The sequence below is a fragment of the Ahaetulla prasina genome, chromosome 6 (genome assembly GCF_028640845.1).
Source record: "Ahaetulla prasina isolate Xishuangbanna chromosome 6, ASM2864084v1, whole genome shotgun sequence".
NCBI classification, from domain to species: domain Eukaryota; kingdom Metazoa; phylum Chordata; class Lepidosauria; order Squamata; family Colubridae; genus Ahaetulla; species Ahaetulla prasina.
The window spans coordinates 62898899-62921148 of record NC_080544.1 but is presented as its reverse complement, the minus strand read 5'-3'; the positions used below and the strand labels follow the sequence as shown (position 1 = coordinate 62921148).

The 22250-nt window shown below is 39.1% G+C and overlaps 2 protein-coding genes across 2 annotated transcripts; one reads left to right on the top strand and one right to left on the bottom strand.

The window, feature by feature from the left end:
• The first annotated feature begins 521 nt into the window (after positions 1-521).
• Positions 522-12421, top strand: LOC131201306 (claudin-15-like). The gene is made up of 4 exons (XM_058189123.1): positions 522-732; positions 10264-10428; positions 11666-11747; positions 12328-12421. Exons 1-4 carry the CDS (start codon positions 522-524, stop codon positions 12419-12421), a joined length of 552 nt encoding a protein of 183 aa, XP_058045106.1.
• A 344-nt stretch (positions 12422-12765) lies between these two features.
• Positions 12766-18703, bottom strand: DUSP28 (dual specificity phosphatase 28). The gene is made up of 2 exons (XM_058188308.1): positions 17917-18703; positions 12766-15700 (listed from the first exon to the last, which is right to left on the bottom strand). Exons 1-2 carry the CDS (start codon positions 18400-18402, stop codon positions 15533-15535), a joined length of 654 nt encoding a protein of 217 aa, XP_058044291.1. The 5' UTR covers positions 18403-18703; the 3' UTR covers positions 12766-15532.
• Positions 18704-22250: the final 3547 nt, after the last annotated feature.

The following is a 22250-nucleotide window of genomic DNA, read 5'->3' as shown; positions in this document are numbered from 1 at the left end:
AAATTTCATTTTTGGAGATCATAAAATATCTGAAGTTTCACTATACAATACAATGGAGTTCAGCAGTTTTTGCCCGCAGGTATGTAAAGGATTGCAGCCTTCATTTGATCAATAAAGTCAATGAACTGGCTGGGAAGCCTTGATTTTTGGAACAAGTGATGTAAGGTCTTAAATAACATTAAATATTTACCTAACTTTGGCAAATTGACTGTCAAAATTTGCTCGTACTCAGGACTAGAAGTGGTGCATAGGGTTATATATTAAGTTTATGTATTTCAAGCAGTTTAATTAATCTAATTATAATTTAGTTATTTTGTTAATTGAACTGAAACTTGAATGCTAATTGAATCAATATTTTATCTGTGAGAATGACTTTTGATAAATAACATTTATTTTTTTTATCTTAATATAAATATCAAGTAACTGTTTTATTGCTTGCTACCAACAGAATATCAACAGATAGAAATCTGCTTCTGTTGCGCAATTTGAGAAGTAAACTGCTTCATTTTTTTGGTTGAAGAATGGCTTTGAAAGCTTTTCAAATACCAGCATTGCTTCTTGTTTTTCTGAGTTTTATATTTTTACTTGCTACTACTGCATCCAGCAATTGGAGAATATCAAGTATAGTCAATACTACAAATTGGAAGTATGAAGGTCTATGGATGAATTGCGAAGCTACTTCATTGGGTTTCATTCAGTGCAATACATCGTACTTGCTGTTAAGTTCAGACAGTAAGTTGTGTTTTTATATATAAATGATGGTTTGCTATTGTGTTTTTAACACTATGAGATTGCAATATGTTTACTTAATATTATATGTTATCAAAATACATGAAATAATATTTATGTAAATCTATAGTTTTCATAGATTCATAGAATTTGTAGAATTCTCTGATTTAATACTGGGTTGAACTTATTTGTTACTGAAAACATTGACAGTGTTGGAAACAACATATAGAAATAATATAGTTTGCCTGCATTTGAGTCATGTCAGCACTGGCAGTAGATAAGAGTGTAGATGTTAAGTTTGGGAAGTAACGAGGCTGGAGACCAGGGTAGTGACAACAGCTCTTTAATATATGGTGAACCCAGCAACCTGGCTGGGGAAAAACAACCCTTTATATACTGTTTAACCGGCGGCTTCAACCAATCAGCAACGTGCTTGTTTCCTTAAAATATTTAAAGATACATAACACTCCTCCCCTCCCAGAAAACACTTTACCACTATTTACATATTATTTACATGTTATTTTTCGACGTAGTCACGCAAATAACCTGGGCGTCTCCTAATTCTTTCAGACCTGCGCGGTTCAGTCCTGGGTGGTGTTTTGAGCTGGTCGGAGGGGCTGTTTGCTCCTCCCAGCTCTTTCTCTAGGCCATCGGGCCCTGGATTACTTGCAGACTCTTTTTCTTGGCCATCCGGCCTTGGATTACTTTTGTAATTTTCCCTGCTGTTTCCATCGGGAACCTGATGGCGTCGCTGGACCTCCGGGACCTCAGCTAAGTCTTGCGCCTCCCCCGGGTTATGGTCAGCTGTGGGTTCAAATAAGGAGTGGTCATTATCTGTCTCATTTAGCTCGGGTTGTTCAGCTATTCGTTTCCTTATCTGATCTATGTGGCGCCTCCATACTCGGTTGTCTTGTAATTCGACTAAATATGACTTTGGACCGGTTGCTTTTATGATTTGCCCTGCGAGCCAACTTGGGCCGTCCCCATAGTTGCGGGCCCACACTCGGTCGCCTATGCCCATTTCTCTCGTTTTTTCTAGTTCCCCTTGGTAACCCTCTGGTGTGTAATGGGGATTCAAACGGTCAAGTGGGCACCGGAGCTTCCGTCCCATCAATAGTTCGGCTGGGCTTCTGCCTGTAGCAGTGCTTGGGGTTCTGTGCTGAACGGCCAGAAAGAAATCTATCTTTGTTTGCCAGTCACCTGGCTTGAGCCTGGACAATGCCTCCTTAGCGTTCCGGACGGAACGCTCTGCAAGGCCATTCGACGCAGGGTGGAAAGGCGCGGAGAGGGCATGTCGGATCCCTCCTCTGCCAAGTATTCCTCAAACTGGGCTGCCGTGAATTGCGGGCCGTTGTCGGACACCAGAGTGTCAGGCAACCCGTGGGTTGCGAATAAGTGGCGCAGGGCTGCGATTACTGCCTCGGCCGTAGTGGATTTCATGAGTATGATCTCTAACCATTTAGAGAATGCGTCGACAACCACTAGGAAAGTTTGGCCGTGGAAAGGGCCAGCAAAATCAATGTGGATTCTTGACCAGGGCCCTTGGGGTTTTTCCCATTCCCTGACTGGGGCCGTTGGGGGTAGAGGTCTGGACTCTTGGCAAGCCTGGCATTTCCCTACCCTCTCAGCAATCTCTGAGTCCATGAGTGGCCACCACACATAGCTTCTTGCTAGCCCCTCCATCCTTACGATCCCTGGGTGACCCTCGTGGAGGAGGTCCAATACCTTTCCCCTTAATTTATCCGGGATAACCACACGATCACCCCATAATAGGCATCCCCCTTGAGCCGAGAGCTCATCACGTTTTTTTACAAATTCCTTAAACCGTTCGCCCGGCGCAGCGGGCCACCCTCTTTGTACCCAACCGAGTACAGTCCTTAACATAATGTCCCGGTATGATGCCCGAGCCACTTCCTTAGATGTGACTGGGCCAGAGTCCAAAGAGTCAATAAGTAGGATGGGCGTCCCTGGAGTGGGGTCTTCGATCGCCCCTGGTAGTGGCCATCTGCTTAACGCGTCCGCATGCCCCACTTCTTTTCCTGGTCGATGCTGCAGCTTGTAAGAATAAGCGGCTAAGAAAATAGTCCATCGAGTCAAACGTGGCGAAAGTGCCACAGGCGTTGGTGATCGCCAGCCAGTATTCCTAACAGCGGTCTGTGGTCAGTCACAATTTCAAAGTCTCGCCCAAAAACATATTCGTGAAATTTTTTCACCCCTGACACAATTGCTAGCGCTTCCTTATCTAACTGGCTATAGTTCCTCTCTGGGGAGGACATCGTTCTGGAGTAGAAAGCTATAGGGGCTTCTGTGCCGTTTGGAAGTCTGTGGCTGAGCACAGCCCCCACTCCGTAAGGGGAGGCATCGCAAACCAGCACTAAGGGTAATGAGCTATGATACTGGATGAGCAGGCTATCGCTCGAGAGCAGGTTTTTTACTGCTTCGAAAGCCCTACTTTCCGACTTTCCCCAAGACCAAACAGTATTTTTCCCTAGAAGCTTATGCAGCGGTTCAGCAACGGTCGCTTTGTTTTTTAAAAAAACCGCGTAAAAATTCACTAGCCCCAGGAATGCCTGTAGCTCTGTTTTGTTTGTGGGCGCTGGAGCCTTTCTGATTGCTTTAACCTTGCTCTCAGTGGGGTGGATTCCTTTCTTGTCTATTCGATAACCCAAGAATTCGACGGATTCTACCCCTATCTGGCATTTGTTCACCTTAACCTTTAGTCCGGCTGACCGGAAAATGCCCAGAACCTTTCTCAGACGCTCCCCCAATTCCTCTACATTTTCCGCTGATATCAATACATCATCGAAGTAGGGAACTACCCCTGGGAGCCCTTGCAGAAGTCGTTCCATTAAGTTTTGGAACAGCCCTGGTGCCACACTCACCCCAAATTGTAATCGGGTACACTTGAATGCCCCCCTGTGAGTTACAATCATTTGGGCTTCGGCTGTGTTGGCGTCTACGGGCAGTTGTTGGTAGGCTTGAGCCAAGTCCAACTTTGCAAAGACTTGCCCTTGCCCCAAAGAGTGCAGCAAGTGTTGCACCACGGGAACTGGGTAAGCGCTTTTCTGTAAGGCTTTGTTTAGCGTCGCCTTGTAGTCAGCGCAGATTCTAATTGACCCGTCTGGTTTTACTGGGGTGACGATTGGCGTCTCCCACTTTGCGTGGTCGACTGGCACCAAAATTCCCTGATTTATGAGCTTATCTAGCTCCTTGTCAATTTTAGGTTTAAGGGCAAAAGGGACTCTTCTTGCCTTTAACCTAATGGGAGCTACCTGGGGATCTAAGTTGAAGGAGATAGGGGTCCCCTTGTACTTGCCCAGGCAGTCCTTGAAGACATCTTCGAACTCGTTCATGAGCATGTCTTTCAGGTTACAGTCACTTCTGTAGATGCCAGTCACTCCCATGCCCAGTGCACGAAACCAGTCTAGTCCCAACAAACTAGGCAGGGTCCCTTCGACGATCGTGATGGGCAGGGTCTTCTTGTGTGGTCCGTACTCGACTCGGACAGAGGTGGTCCCTCGAACAGGGATTCGATTCCCTTGGTAGTCGTGGACTCGTAGCCGTTGTGTTTGCAGGTGGCGCTTCGCGACTGATGGCAGTGACTTCGCCAAAGTGTCCCAGGACATTATGGTGATCGCTGACCCGTGTCCACTTCAGTCGGCACCGCACTCCTCTATTTTGGGTTTGGTGAAGATCTTCTTCTCCACTCGGGTTGAGGCGCGCCTATGACCACAGTCGTTTGGTTGAATCCGCGCCTTTTTGTTTGAGCCAATCGCGGGTCGCCTTGCTGATCCTGCGCTCTGATTGGCCGATTTGAATTTTCGGCGGGAAGGTTGGGGAGCTCGACAGACTTGAGCTAGGTGCCCTTTCTTCTCGCACCGCCGACATGTTGCGTCCTTAAACTTGCAGCGTTGGCGCTGGTGTTGACCTCCGCAACTTCCGCATTCGTCCCGGTCCTCTTTGCCGCGTTTCTCGGTTCGGCAGACCCCTTCCTCATCCTCTCCGTCGGATTCGGTCTGGATCTCTTCTTGGTGCACCGGGGTTGACTTTGTGGTCGCCTTTGGTGTGAGAGGCTTTTGCAGTGTCTCCGCCGCTTGGGTGGACATTTCATGCGCTCGGGCTTCGTCCAGGGCGTTCGCCAGCGTCAGATTGCTTTTCGATAGCAGCCGCCTCCGCAAACGCATGTCTCTGACCCCCCTGATGAGTTGCTCCAGCAGCACCTCGTCCAGGTCTCGGTACCCACAGTTTTTGGAGGCTTTCCGCAGGGCGGCCATGTAGTCGCCGATGGATTCGCCTTCTAGCTGTCGGCGCTCTCCAAATTCAAAACGCCGCACGTATTTGGACGGCGTTGGCGCGAAATGGTTTTTTAGCAGGGTTTGCAGAGTTTGCCACGATACCGATTGTATCGGCGTTGGCTCTGCCAGGGCTTCCGCGATGTCGATGACTTCGGGACCGCAGTGGCTCAAGAAGTATGCCCTTTTGCGGTTGTCTGGAACTCCTTGCAGTTCGTTGGCTTCTAGAAAGCTTTCGAAACGGGTCATATACGTTCCCCATTTCTCCCTAGCCGGGTCAAACGGTGCGGGCGGAGTGTAACTGGCCATCTCCACTTTTCTGCCCTGCGTTTGCTGGGTTCGGTTCTTCCGTGCTTCAGCTCGGTTCTGGTTCTCCTTAGCCTCGAGATCCCACCTTCGTCGCCAGTGTTAAGTTCGGGAAGTAACGAGGCTGGAGACCAGGGTAGTGACAACAGCTCTTTAATATATGGTGAACCCAGCAACCTGGCTGGGGAAAAACAACCCTTTATATACTGTTTAACCGGCGGCTTCAACCAATCAGCAACGTGCTTGTTTCCCGCTCAAAATATTTAAAGATACATAACAGTAGAATTATATATACTCTTTATGGCTTTCCTTTTCTTTGATGTTTGAACATAGATCTGTGCCAGTCTCCCTATTTTCTGATATCTGTCCCATGTGTATATTTTCTGTTTTGCATGTTTTATTGAATTTTTAAATATGAGATGCTAGAAAAGGCTTTAATTATTCTATCCTTAATATGCTATAAAAGACTTTAGAACTTGAATTTCAAAGTTTACATTTATATAACCATTAAAATTGGAATCCTTCATGGGAACCACTGAGGCTATTAAAATATATTTGCTATACTCTAGAAAAATAAGAAAAAAGAAAAAAAAGAAAAAATAAATTTTAAAAAAATCCCAAGACATCACAATATAGAAAAAAATATCATTTTAAACTCCATTTTCATAAATCTGAAATGAAATTGTCTTTCCATAATTAAAAAAATAATCTTCAATCATATGATTCTTCCCCAAATCCTATGAACAAATTTATGAAAATTTGACCAGAATAGGACAATTGTGAGACAAGCTCATATTATGTGTAGGTGACCTCTGAATCATTTTATATTTTCAGCATAAATGTTATCTGAAGCATTCAATAAATATGAAATAATTGGGTCCCTTGCCATTAAGAGCTTTGTAGATAATTGCCGCCAAGTTGAATTGATCCCAGAACATACTGGCAACCAATGCAGTTTGCAAAGCTGATATTTATCATTAACTCATAGAAGCATAATTCCCTGCCCCACTGTGCACTGTACCAGCTACAGCTTGAAAGGTCAAGACATTCTGGACATTTTACAATATTGACGTAAAAATAATAATCTTTAGGCCCACCACAACATGCAGCCCACCAAGCTGCCTTGTATGTACAGCATGCTGCTATTTTTTGGTTTGTTTGTTTTTTGAAAACTCAACAAATGTGCTGCAGCCAAATGTTGCCCCTCCCAGGAAGGAGCCATTGCTGCCCTGAAGATACATTGCCAAGGGCTTTCAGGCATGTGGAGGCTATAGCACAGGGGTCTCCAACTTTGGCAACTTTAAGACTTGTGGACTTCAACCCCCAGAGTTCCTCAGCCAGCAAAGCTGAGAGAGATATACACTGGGAGTTGAAGTCCACAAGTTTTAAAGTTGTCAAGGTTGGAGACCCCCTGCTATAGCAAACAGAAAGAGCTGCCACTAAGGCAATGGTTATATAAGCAGGGCTTGAATCGGTTCTAAAAAACTAATTTGAGAAAACACTTCAGACAGCCCTTCCCTAGTTCACACAACAATAAAGTGAGGGAAGACTGAAGCATGTTCAGACTTACAAGATTTTGTTACCATAGTGTTACAATAACAATACTGTAGTCCCAACCTATATGGTATTGGTGCTTAATTTTGTCTACCTTATCGAGCCGGCAAGGCCTTACCAAACCACCAGCTCCATCACTGCTGCCATGTTGGCATCTGCCAAAGAGCAGATATTTTTTACTTATCAATGTGGCCCTTTTCACTCTGCAAGTTGTGCAGACTTGTTTTGCTTGTTAAGTTAGTGGAATACTGCTGTATATATTTAGGATACTCAAGCAACTGCTTAGAACTGTATGTCGTGTCAGGTTCAGCTGTACCTGATATCTACCTGCAAGGGCAAAGAGCTCTTGCATTGTCAACAGTACCACAGCTGGCATGGCTGTATATCCCAACGATACTGCCAACTTCTTTCTCTTTTAGACAGGCTGAACTGGTGGCAGCAAGACAGAAACTATTGTCTGTGAACTGTCCTTTAACATCACACTTCGCTTCTTGCTATGTTACAGAGCCCCCGACTACGACATTGCACATGCGAAGATGTTAACCACATTACTGACATGGGCTGCCTCTTGCCCTTATCCTCTCATCTTCCTGGGTGACCTCAACCTACCTCTTATTAATTGGATAACAAACGAATGTACAACTGAACCCATCCATACTACCCTGTACAATGCTGTTACAAATCTAGGTCTTGATCAACTAGTAACTAACAATACAAGACTCAACAACTGCCTTGTCCTCATCTTCTGCAACAACGCAAACTCAATTTATGGACTACAAATAAAAGAACCCTTTTCCAACAGTGACCACAGCATGATAGACTTTTGTCTCAATATACGCCCTTACAATAATCTCCATAATAATGGTATACCAAACTACAATTTCAAAAAAGCCAACTATGATCTTACAGACACTGACCTCTCATCTTTTGACTGGCAAATTCTATACTCTAACTGTATCACTGCTGAAGACCACTATAGTGTTTTCCTACTTGAAGTTAATAGAGTCATTAAACTATACGTACCACAAACCACCACCAAAATCAGGAAAAACAAATTACCCATTTCAATAAAAAAGCTCCAATCCAAAAAAAAAAAAAAATCCCTCTGGTGAAAAAACAAAACTGGCTATGTAGCCAACTTTAAAAACCGTTACAAAAATATATGCCACCAAATAAAGATGCACCAATTACCACATCAAACAAGAAGAAGACCTTCTGAGCACAAAATCCAATCGCGCTTTCTATAATTTTGTAAACAACAAACTTAAAGATTCGAGATCCATCCCACCCCTAAAAGGCTGTAACAGTAAAGAATGTAATGATGAAACGGTTAAAGCAAACCTCTTTAACACATTCTTTGGCTCAGTCTTTGTTAACAGTAATGGCTCATACCCAAAATTCCCCAGTCATACCAACAATGATTACAATGATCTAACACAAATAGATTTCACAGAAGATAATGTTGAAAAGGCCCTTTGCAGACTGAAACCATCTCTATCTATTGGACCTGATGGTCTATGTGCATACTTCTTAAAAAAGCTTTCCACTGTTATAGCAAAACCCCTAAGCATAATCTTTGAAAAATCTTTCAGGACCAGCTCCCTTCCCAAACTATGGTGACTAGCCATGGTCATCCCTGTCTTCAAAAAAGGAGACCCCAGCCTAGTTGAAAATTACAGACCAATTTCTTCATGCTGCGTCACCTGCAAAGTAATGGAATCTATCATCAACCAATCCATCACCCTCCACCTTGAAACAAACAACCTACTCTCTAATAAACAATTTGGTTTCAGAAAAATTATCCTGTAATTTATAACTTCTTCACTGCAAAAACATATGGACAAAAAATCTTGATCAGGGCAAAGCAATAGATGCAATTTACATAGACTTCTGTAAAGCTTTTGACTCAGTGGTACATGACAAACTTCTTCTAAAACTAAAGTCCTACGGCATCTCTGGATAACAGCATTCCTGTCAAACAGACAAGAAGTGGCCAAAATAGGCAGTGCCCTATCAAATCCCACTCCTGTCAATAGCGGTGTCCCCCTAGGCAGCATTCTAGGACCAGCACTCTTCATATTATACATTAATGACCTCTGTGACCATATTATAAATAATTGTGTTCTCTTCGCCGATGATGTTAAACTATTTAACACTACCAACAATGCGGCTACCCTCCAAAAAGACCTTGACTTTGTGTCAGAATGGTCAAAAATTTGGCAACTCCAAATCTCAACCAGCAAATGCTCAGTCTTACATATTGGAAAAAAGAACCCAATCACTAAGTACATGCTTGATGGACATTACCTTACAGATGACCCCCACCCTGTCAAAGACCTTGGAGTTTTCATATCTAATGATCTAAGTGCCAAAGCTCACTGCAACTACATCACCAAAAAGGCTTTTAAGAGTTGTAAACTTAATCTTGCGTAGCTTCTTCTACAGAAAGATTACACTACTAACCAGAGCATATAAATATTTGCTAGACCAATTCTCAAATACAGCTCGCCTGTCTGGAACCCACACCTCATTTCGGACATTAATACAATTGAGTGTGTCCAGAAATATTTTACAAGAAGAGTTCTCCACTCCTCTGATCACAACAAAATACTTTATGCCACCAGAAATCCTGGGTTTAGAAAATTTAGAACTCCACCACCTTCGGCATGACCTGAGTATAACTCATAAAATGATCTGCTACAATGTCCTTCCTGTCGAAGACTACTTCAGCTTCAATTGCAACAATACACGAACACACAATAGATTTAAACTTAATGTGAACCGCTCCAATCTTGATTGTAGAAAATATGATTTCTGTAACAGAATTGTCTGTGCTTGGAATTGATTACCTGACTCCGTGGTCTCTTCTCATAACCCCAAAAGCTTTAACCAAAATCTATCCACTGTTGACCTCACCCCATTCCTAAGAGGACTTTAAGGGGTGTGCATAAGAGCACAAACTTGCCTACCGTTCCTGTCCTATTGTTTCTTTCCCTATATATATATACATATGCTTATATTTCCTTGTTTCTCATCATATATATGTTTATATATTAAATAATCTTTTTGTGTAATGCTTGTGTATATTGTTATGACAAAATTAAATAAAAATAAATAAAAATATATTGTTTTTCTCTTTCAATATTTTATTTATGCATCTTTCATATAGCAACATGAGTAGCTGAGTACACAGAAAATAATTTGAAATATTATAATAGATAGTTCTGACTACAAGAGATACCTGAATGTTAGAAAGCCATAATGACATTCTGAATGCTGTCCACTTTGCTTCCAGTCAAGTTTTGATTAATGATGGAAGGCACATCCATCACTTGCTCTGCACTAAAATCAAAAACTCTGGTAATTTTTTTCTCTCCTGCAGCTTTTATTCAAGTATGTCGTGCCCTGATGATTTCATCCCTAGTGTTGGGGATATGTGGAACTCTGCTGGCATTACTCAGTTTGAAATGCCCTCAGCTTGGTTTCAGTGATGAAAAAACAAAAGGAAGGATTTCCATGATGAGTGGAATGGTATTTGCTTTGGCAGGTGAGAAATCTTATAATGGACATTTATGAGGGGAAAATTTCTTAAAGCTATGTAGAAATATCTTGATTTATTCTTGGCTGGTTCCTTGGGAGACCTTGTCATATGTATTAAGGGATGGGATGAGTTAAGGCAAAAATAGATGAAAATAGATTAATTGAAAGATTTACTTAGAGTGATTTGGAAAACAATAAAAGTATAATTCCTTAGAATGTGTTCTGAATCTAAGTTATTATGACACAGTTTAACTATGTTTACTTAATTGCTTATGACATTTTAACTGTCCCCCTCTGATAAACAGACCAAATATATTAAGTTTTTTTAAAAAAATGAATGCACTAAATTTATTTGCAGTTTTGCTAATTATTTATTTCTAGGATAGGTCACATTAGTTCTCTGAAATAGCATTGAAGATGAGATATACACAGTACATTTAAAGGTGATTTTCACAAAATGAAAAAAGAATACAAGTCCGAACTCACTGGTGTCTTTTTCTCCATTTGTATGAAAACAAGATATGCTTCTTAAGACTGGATGTTTTGACTCACAATGTCAGGAGTGATAACTCCATAAATGGGGCCCGCTAACTTGTAGAAGTCAACATCAATAGAGCCTATTTCTTTCTATTTTGTCATAGAAAACAGATTCTCCTTTTTTCTCTGGGTGATTTGCTAGTAATTTAATTAATTTTAATATTTTAATTTCAAGGCTGCCCAGCTCTACAACTTTGGGCATGGTACAATTAAAGAAGAATGTAAAAGAAAACAACATACATCCACAAAAAGGGAACACAACCAGCTAGAAGATTAAGACTATAACACTATAAATATTTATTTAGTGTAAACACTTCAGAACAGTAATTATATGGGGCTTCTCTGGGTATTTATTTCAGTTTTAAAAAATACCACTAAATTCATATATTATTCCTTGGATGCTTTAATTTTGTTAACTATGTGACAATATGATTATATATGCATACTAGTCTGTACAAATCATACAGGTGCTTATAAATGAAATGGTTTTCTAAGTCCTCTCTAGCAAAGTATCTTTTAAGCATGACAAAAAGATGTTGGGTGAGCCTTGAAGAACCTTCCAATCTTTAAGCATCTGAGGTAGTTTTGTAGTTTCAAGGAATAGATCCAAAAGTCATTTGTTTGCAGATGAAATGTCTTATCAAATGACTTGCATGGCCCTAATACAGGTAATTTTCACCTGTATTTAATCTGTATTGTTTGTCCAGGTCTCTCATCAATGGTTGCTCTTTCGTGGTATGCAGTAAATGTTATAACTGAGTTTTTTGATCCTTTCTATGCTGGAACAAAGTAAGTCAATATTTCTGTATATTTTTAGTTGAACAGTCGGTGGTTGCTAATTCACATCTATTGTAATAAGTTTGACATTAAAATTGTGTTGGGTTTCTTGTTATGTCTGTTCACAAAGATTAACACAATTAATAATAATGCTGTCATGCATTATTGCAATCTTCCTCAATTTTACCACTATTGAAAATTCTGGGAATGGAAGTTTACAAATATGGAAAGTGCCCAGGTTGGGGAACTTACTGGTTTTTGTTTTTTCAGTACTTGATGTCTGTCTCTTGAACATATTGGAGTGCATGGAAAACAAGGACTCACCTTCATCTTTCTTCATCATTTTTGCTCTTTGTAATACAGATGGAACGTATCACTATAGACCTTTTTTATCATCCCACTTGTATGCATTCATCTCACTTGTGCAAGCAGCCTTTAATTCTTCCATCCCCATGTATCAGTAGCCTGGAGTTCTTTGAGCTTTCTTCTCCCTAAAATCAACTTTCTCTTGTACCAATAACTGTGACATATAACAACAAAGCATTTGATTGTATGTGATGTTTGAAAATGATACCTATGACCTTTATTCTAGATATGAAATGGGATCTGCACTGTATCTAGGTTGGACTGGTTCCCTTCTTTCCATAGTTGGGGGAATCCTGTTGACATGTTCATCATGCAAATGAAATCAAAGGTATTTAAGGTGAATTATTCATCTTTAAAAAATCTACAGGTATAAATAGGATTTGTAGTAGTCTAGAGTGCATTTTAAAGGTCCAGTTGTGTACTAAAACGATAAAGAAATTAAACATTAGAATCGCAAGCCACTTCAAACAGCCCATAGGAAGAGATCCTTTACTCTGTCAGGGTTTTTTCCATTCTCATAGTAAAACTCTCCCCTTACTGTAGTAATCTCAGAACAACAGAGCATCAGGCAAGAGAAGATGGAGAATAGAATAGTATTTTTTTTTATTGGCCAATTGTGATTGAACACACAAGGAATTTGTCTTGGTGCATTCGCTCTCAGTTTACATAAAAGAAAAGATACATTCATCAAGAAGACTGTTGATACTCATGGGGTAAAGCAGGTGGGAGCAGCTAAGCCCTGAATAATACAGACTTTTGCACACTCCTTGAGAACACAAAAAATTCCCCCATGAAGTTTCCCAATGCTGTGCTAAGAGGAGACAGTCTTTTAGATGATCAGACTTAATATTTCATTTGAACGTTTAGAGCCATTTGTTTCTTCTCTTCTGGAGATTCAAGCTATTTCACATATCACAAATCAACACAATACACACAGTGTATTCTTGGTATCCTTCCTTTTATCCACAACTAAAAGATTTTAGTTTTAAACAAAATCGGGGGGGAAACTGGTAAACTGCATAGAAAAAGCATTGGCCTTCACAAGCACACTTACTTACTTACTTACTTACTTACTTACTTACTTACTTACTTACCATGTGGTATATCATACATGGACTAATAATATATATTAACATTTCACCTTGATTAGTAAAACACAATAAAATCTAAATGTGTACATAAAAGATCTATATTCAAATACCAATCACACTGCTTCCCAAAAATACTTTTAGATTCCACATAAGCTCCATAAATATTCTCAGAAAATGAAAACAGGGACTCAGCCCACTGCTTTTGTCACTTCTAAATTCCTTCTCCAGCCCCCTCCCCAATATAAGAATATAAGAACATTATAGAACTAGACAGATTCTGAGAGTAGCCACAGCACTTCACCGTTAGATAAACTGTTTTGCTCTGGCCACACTTTGGCATTTTGTGAAGGGGCATGCCACAGGCATTTTCTTTTTGATACTGTCAGGGTGCCTATTTTCCCATGATCCAAAAAAGATTTTAACGTTCTGGTCAATACTAGTCTTGAAAACTTTGTAAATTAAAATTCTGTTACATCTTTTATCTTCATCACCAAAAATATAAACTGCTTACACCCAAAACCAGGCCTAATTACTGTATATGTCTGATTACATATTTAGTTTTATGTATGTAGATGTTTTCTATTAGCCACCTTAAATGATGAGGGATGGAAAGGTGGGGAAGCCAACCACATTATATTTGCATTTTAAACTTGAAAACAGCTTAGTTTTACTCAGCTACATCTATTTCATTAAACTATTTGCAAAGAATGTATGATTTTTAGTTTCATATTTGTTTGCAGTTTAACAATATGGAGTGTTCTATGGATTTGATACTATCTAGCTCAATTATAATAAACAAAGTGGGAAATGTAATATATTTATCTCTATTTTTAATTACAGAGAACATGGATATCGTTATGCAGCTTCAGAACAGTTAATGAACCACAAATTTACATCAAACAGGCGAAGACAATCACACCTGCCAAAATTACACTTAACATTTAATTTAAAACATATTTACATTTGTTAAACCAATTCAAAACAATGCTATGCAAACTTTTTAAAAGGAGCACTTTGCAAAGTATGCTAATGTGTGCAACCCATATCACCTTCAAGTATTAAAGCATCCATTGCATCCTCTGGAAGGGTTGCAACAGCTGTTGAAAAACCTTCCCTGGTTGCCTGTTACTGTGTATGTGCACATTCAACACAGAAACAACCAGAAATAGCTCTTGAAGCAGCTGCAAAGTGTTCCAAATAATGTAGTGCTTTAATATTTCATGGAGGTGGGGGCTTCACTTATGCTTACAGAGTTTGTGAAACATCTTTGTCTACTGCTTTGGCACAGCCCCAACACATCTCTTCCTCTGTAACATTTACCTTAGTGTGCTCTCCCATTTGTGTCTATTCACAGCACCATGCCCTAGCAATAGCTGGTGTTGCCATCATCTTATCATCAGTCAAAAAGTTTAAATTGTCTTAGCTGTACTGGTGTTAATGTTGTGTTTTCCTCCTATTCTGACACTACTCAAGATGTGCAAAATCTATTGGGATTTGTAACCCACACTGATGAGCTTGGAGGAAGGCTCAGAAAGGGACTTGCATGTGAGACAGAAAATCTCACAAAAAGGTTTTCTGCCCACTCAAGATAGATGAATGGCATTTCAGCTCAACAGGGGGAAAGGCCCTTAAGTAGTTTATCATTTTAGTGCTGAATATTATAATAAACATTATGGTATATTTTTAAAAATCATGAAAATTATTTAAATCACATAATCATGTAAAATGACATCTTTCTTGGTTTGCTAAATGTACTATGTCACATTATTTTGGGACTTTATAAATATATGATAATTTGCAGAATTATCTACTTAAAATTCTGAAGGATTGAGAGTATATTATAAAAACAGTATCTGGGAAGGAGCTAATTCTGATTTCTCAAGTATTTTTCAATAAAGGATAAATGATAGATAAGAGTTATCAAGTCATTATTGACTTCTGGGTGTTGCATGGACAAACCCATCCTGTTTTCTTGGCATCATTTTTGGGAAATTGCTACTACCTTCCTTCTTCCTATGATCTTGAGGAACCCAAAATCACACAAAGTAACACTCATGATCTTGTTTCTAGCTGATTGCATCTAATTATTATATCAAAGTTGTTCTCAAAGCAGAAGTACTACTTCTCCCTCCAAAAGATTTGGCCAACCCATTATAGCTGCATTTAATTATACTTAAAATTGAGCAGATTTCAGAGATTTGAATTATGCTTTATTGAAAGGTTTGTACAGAAGTTTTCAGCTAGTTTCTTAAGACTGCAATAATAAAGTAGGTGATCCCAGGGCTTCTTTAAGTATATTAAATTCTAAGTGTTACCTAGAAGCATCTTAAATCCTCCTCTTTAAAGGAATTTCCCAACATTGTAATCTGAATCAATGTATTTATTATGTGAAATTGTATTTGAAGAAAGACTTCTTTGCTGCTGTCTTTGCAAATGGTCTTCATATTTCTGCAGCTGAGACCAAAATCCTGCATTAGGCTCTGCCGTTGGCCTGGCATTCTTCACAATCTACAGGTTAGGGGGGAAAGCACATTGCATTGATCATAAGGACATTTTCTCCCAAGCCTTTTGTCCTAAAATTATAAAAAACATAGGATGCAATTGTTATAAGAACATGTTATAGTTCAGTAGTAGAACAAGTATTTTGTATGCAACAGGTCCAAGGTCCCATCCCAATCATTTCCAGTGAAAAGGATAAAACAGCTGTGAGAGGGAAGATGCTATCACACACAAGATCTACTGCTAATCAGAGCAAAAGATGGTAAGGTAAAAAGAGAAGTCTGATATGAAATAAGGCAACTTCCTGAATGCAGCCTTTTCCCAATAGCTCTGGCAGGGCTATGAAGTTAGAAAGCAGTTTGATAGACCAACTTATTATTGTTGGGAGGTTGTTAGTTCCCTCCTAACTTCCTACTTTTGTCATTTTTTAAAACTTACTTTCTGATGGGAGTTGATGACCAAGACAGTGATGGCTAACCTTTTTGCCATTGCATGCCAAAAGCGAGGGGAGCGCAGGGAGGTCACATGTGCACGTGCCCACACCCATAATTCAATGCACACACACACCCCACGCATGCACCCATGACTCCCCAGCACTCCCCCTGTTTTTGGCATGCGATGGCACAGTGGGCCCGGTAGGCCTGCTTTTCGCCCTCCCCAGGCTCCAGAGGATTTCTTGGAGCCTGGGGAGGGTGAAAACGGCCTTTCCCACCATCCTGGAGGCTCTCCGGAGGCTGGAAATGGCCTGTTTCCTGACTTCCGGTGGGACCGGAAGGTCCGGAAATCAGCTGGTCAACGTGCACATGTGCATTGGACCTGAGCTAGGGCAACATTCAGGTGCCCACCAATATGATTCTGCGTGCCACCTGTGGTACACGTGCCATAGGTTCGCCATCAGGGACCTAGGATTAGAGAGGCATAATCAGTGAATTTAGAGAAGATATGATTTGAATTGGATAAATTCAATATTTAGATGTGTGCATCTAAATACTGGTTTAGCTTTCTGTGACACATTAGTATTAGAGAAAGTCAGAAGTTTGACTCAAGCATCAACATCTCTCATATAGCCACACATTTCTTTTTTAACATTGTTGCTCAGTCAAGAAACAACACAAAAACTGGGCTCCAATAGTAGATGAGAAATTATAGCACGAGTCCTAACTTTGAATTTCAGGGTGGGAGAAAATGAATTATTTTGCTCTCTATAGAAAAAAAAAAAGAAAATAGAGAAATAAGTGATGTTTTTCAAAAAGGTTGCAAGTAAAAGTAGCATAGAAAGACTGCTTTTGAAATGTCTGGCATTAACGAAGTATTACACTACATAATTGTTGAAAGTACAAAGGATGAAAGAAGATTTGCCAACAATTGAAGAATGGACACTTAAAGTATCAAATTTGGCAGAGATGGCTAAAATCTCTGCGTACTTGAAAGACTATATACAAGAGAATTATGTATCGGAATGGAGAATGTGGATTGATTATATTCAAAATAAGTATCAGTCTAAAAAGTACCAAATAGCTTATGAGTGAATTTAGGAATTGTATTATACTAGTTTATATGTTTAATTGGGAGAGGAGTTGAGGATACAAAGGGTGAGGAGTGACTATGGATTATGACTTATGTTGCATTTTAATTTATGATTGTTAACGTTATACCCTGTACTTTGTTCTGGGAAGTCTGGGGAGGGGGGGGAGGGGAAGGGAGGGGGGGTGGAGGATTATTCATCAGGAATGATTGAAGATATGTAATTAAAAAATAGAAATAATTTGAACAATTTGAAATGAAATTGGGGCTGCTCAGCTGCCATTTCAGAAGGGAATGGAAAGGAAGAGAGGAGTAGAGAGAATAAATTTTTTTTTTAAAAAGATAGAAAAATAATTGTTGAAAGTACATCAATCAAGTTAACAAATTTCAGCTTATGGATATTTTTTTGCTTTCAATCAGATATATTAAAATAATTTACATTTAGTCTTCAGAGTTCATGTTTTTACGTTCCTATTAGAGTTAATCAGATGATATTTAAATTAGCTATTATCATAATTCAATCGTGTTTTGGCACTTTCAGTAAGTTCCCTTATAAAACAAAATGCTGAATCACTGTTACTGAGCTGGCCAATGTATTCCATCCAGTTAAATATTTAAGTATTTATTTCATACACCATCTAAGTATAAGTCCATTTAATAAGATACAAAAGTAATTTTTATTTTCAGCATGCTCACAGTACCTCAAAGGCATCCTTCAGCCTGAGTTTTTGATGCTTCATCAAGTAAGCGGTGCAGATAGTTGCAGATCTGCTGCGACCATTTTTACAGTACACTAAGCATTTCCCACCTCTTTGGATGGTGTCTTCTATGGCATCACTGCAATGCTCAAAGTACTTATACAGGTCCTCCGAAGGATCATCAAAGACAGGGATTCTCAGCAATTGGCTTTGCTGAAAGGTTGGGAAGGGTTGCTGTCTGGAGACATTGATACAGAATGTGATTTTCTCTTGACTAAGGAGATTCTCACAGCAGGCTGACCTAGAATTGCTAATGAACAAAGAATCAGCGACCTTGCAGAGGGACAACATTTGGTGGTGAATGACAATATCACAACAAGAGAAGTGCTGCTGAAGATTTCTTGGGGAGGAGCTGAGAAGAACAGGAAATAGGTGATGCCCAAAAGTAGCGTGAGTGTAGATTGTCTGGATCATTTGTTCTTTAGCCATCTGTGCACTGTGCTATATTTATTCTGCTGGCAGCCTCAAGGATTATATTACAGACTGTTCCACCCTTCTCTAAAATTGTAGCAGTTTGATTTGAGCCTGAACATAACCTTAGAATAATAATAATAGCAGTATTAACCTGGAAACAAAAGACTCTAAGATTGATGAGTTTACTAATAGAGATGAAAAGAAACTAGAATGAATAAAGAACATGTACTTTCTGGAGAGCAAAAGAAATTGATCTTTCTCAGAACCAGGAAATAGCACTCTCAGAGGAGTCTGGAACTAAGAGAAGGACTAAAGCAGGTTGAAGATGTTTGTCCTTTTTAAAAAAAAAATGTATTAGTAAACTCCTTTGGGGATGATTGGTAGTCATAGTGCTTCTGTTATCACTTGTTCAAAGCAAAAACACATTCAGAGATGAACCATCAACTATTGTATTACTTTTGGATAGAAAGCATGTGTTTCCATCTCTAGAATCAAGCAAGATGTCCAAAGCAGCAGCAGCAACAGACCTAGAATGGTTGAATCAAACATCAGAAAATAGTTGAATAAAAGGAAAAACAAATCAGCAATATTACAATTAGAGGTATGTGAGAGGGTGGGAGAAAAGAAACTGGCACATTACAATACATGTGGTGGAATGTAAAATATTATTTAGAGAGATATATATTTATATGCTTGTATTAGCTGGATTCCCAATTGCTACTGAATATTCAGAGACCCCTCTGAATGTTAAGATCCAATGGGCATTTCCAGATATTTGGGCATGTTCAGGTGGTCCTTGATTTACAACCACAGTTGAGCCCAGAATTTATGTTGCCAAGTGGAATATTTGTTAAGTAGTTTTGCCCCATTTTACAACTTTTCTTGCCACATTTAAGTGAATTGCTGAAGTTAAGTTAGTAACATGGTTGTTAAATTAATCTGGCTTCCTCATTGACTTTGCTTGTCAGAAAGTCTCAAAAGAAGATCACAACTCTGGAACACTGCAACTGTCATAAATGTGAGTCAGTTTTCAAGCATCTGAATGTAAATCATGTGACCATGGGGATGCTGCAATGGTTATAAAGTGTGAAAAATGGCCATAAGTCATGTTTTTCAATGCTGTTGTAACTTTGAACAGTCACTAAATGAACTGTTATAACTTGAGGACTACCTGTATATTAGGGACGATCACAGAAACAGCAGAGGCATGAAGATGTGTCATAACAGATTTATCACAAAAATGCTAATCTCATTGAAAAGGCTGCCGTAAAGAAGCATGAAGTCATTTTCCTTTTTAATGAGAGTTGAATACAAGACAGCTTCTCTTTGGTTAGCTATTCATCTTATTGAAAAACCCTCAGAACATACAACGTGCTCTATTTAAATGAAAATTATCCAGAACGACAAAATATTTTGCTTCTCCAATGCCCAAAATAAAATAAAGCATCTTTTTTCAATCTTCTCTGAAATTCCATCCAGAATACATGCAGTTTTATTATACAGCAAATATATTCAGTTCAGTTCAGTCTAGCTCCAGATCAATAAACCAAAGCAATAAGGCCATTCAAAGCATAAGCTATGTTTGAAAGCATTTAGCATGCTGCAAGACCACAATAACACAACAAAGCAGCTGATTAGATTTTTCTACTACAGTATTGGGTGAGAGTGATCTTAATCATGGTATCAATGTGTCAACATTTATCGAAGTCAAGCTGAAGTGTTGAAAATGTTAGTAAGTAGAGAAATGATTATATAATGTATTCTAACCCTGGTCTATAAAATTCCTGTACTTACCCGAAGCAGCTAGATAGTGGCACAGCAATCTCAGAGCTAAACTCTAAATATTTACCAGAAAGGACAAGTAAAGGATCTGCAGCTAGGTGAATGAGGTCAGTTACAGTGGCAATGGGTGCAATATTTGAAAATTTGACATATCAGGTTAGGGAGAGATTATCATGAAGAAAATCTATGTGGTCACTTGGAATAAAAAATGACTTGATGGCACATAATCAATAATCAAATTTACCAGTCTACAAAGGTAACATTTCATGCAAGGAAAAAGAAGTCCTTTTCTATCACTGATGTTACATGGTAGTTATTCCTTCTTCAGATCCTTCATTTGTCCAGAAAGTTCATAACGAAGAGACTAATTACTACACACATGGATATCTAGATTAGGTCAGAAGTATTGATAGCTACTTCACTTATTTTGAAATCAACTCACAAGTTTCCCACAATTTTTACATTTAAAAAGTTCTAAATAATTGTAAGCGCATACAATTAATAAGGCAGCATTTGAACAATATTAAGATCAGCAAAATAAATAAATCTTGACATAAAATCATTCCAAAATTCTCTATTCACTATGGCCAACAAATATCTCAGCAGAGAGTAAAATCCAGGAAAAGCTTCCTTAAGTCAATGGAAATTTTTGAAGAATTTGAAAGCAGAGTGGAACTATGGAAAGCTCAATGCTGGATGGAAAGAATCAATGCTGGATGGAACCAGTGGAGGAGCTGGCACCTGGGTCTGGCGAAAGCTGGGAAGTACGGATATCATTGGATTGACAGCACACGGCTACAAGATCCAGAGACACTCTGAACAAATGGGGCTATCAGATGGCTTCTGTTGTTTGTGATTGTGGTGACATGCAGACAACAACACATATGTATCCCTTTGTATCCGGATCAGTGTCCATTTGAGGAATTCATGGCAGCACAAGAATGCAACAAATGTTGCCAGTTTCTTGGCAAGATCTGTTTAATTTGCACATATTTTAATCTTGTATTTTATATTTTAATTTTTTGTCATATAATATGCCTTATTTTAATTGTGATGATTCTGTCATGAATAAACAACATTCCAGAGTTGATACTTTGGAATAGTAATTTGTGCACATTCTCTCTATGATATCTCCAGAGGCAGTTTTTATGCCGACAACATAAATCAGATACCAAGCATGTGAGTATATGGGAAAACAAACAGTATATGTAACAAGTTTGCAGTATGTTATCAAACATAAAGAAAATCAATAGGTTAGGAAAACACATGGCATTTTAATGGAGTCTCAGTTTAAAGAAATGGCACAAAACTACATGTACACATCTACTAAAATTGTCAGTGTCTTTTCCCTGTTTTGGGAAAGAACTAAGACCCCTCCCATAACTAATGAGAGTTCAAGGAGTTAGAACAGAATTAAGGCCAACAGGCAACAAAGGCCAGTATATCCATGTTCAAAATAAAACTGAATCCTTCCCATACTTGCAGCATCACAACTGTAATTTTCTTATAGCTCTCTACCATTGGAAGAATGTACCTCAAATATATCAAATCCTGCAAAGGTATAGCTTTCTAAGTTAGGAAATACAAAATGGTATTGAATTTCTGTTTGGGCATTACATAATGGAGACTAGATTAACTACTATCTTCTCTTGTATGGCATGTATAGGAATGATAGGTTATAAATATCTGAAATATAAAAATTTAGCGCTAGAGTTGATGTTTACCAGAACCTTCTTCAGAAGTTTCTATAGCTCCTGATAAAAACCTTCCTTGGAAACAGTTTTCACTGGGCTACCTAATCAAGAAAAAAAACACCAGGAATGCACACATTGACACACAACTCACCATGTGGAAAATTAAGTGATATCTACCCTGAATTAAGCCTGTGAGAGGTGCAATGAAACCAGTACAGTTCAGAAGATCAAGTGCCAATATTGGATCTCAAAAACATAAGCTTCATGGTTCAGTTGGAAGCTTGCTAATATGGGCAAATCAGCATCTTGCTCTGAATGATGTATTCAAAATAGAAATAATTACCACTTAACTCATAAGGTATATTTGAGCTTGAAAGATTAAAAAAG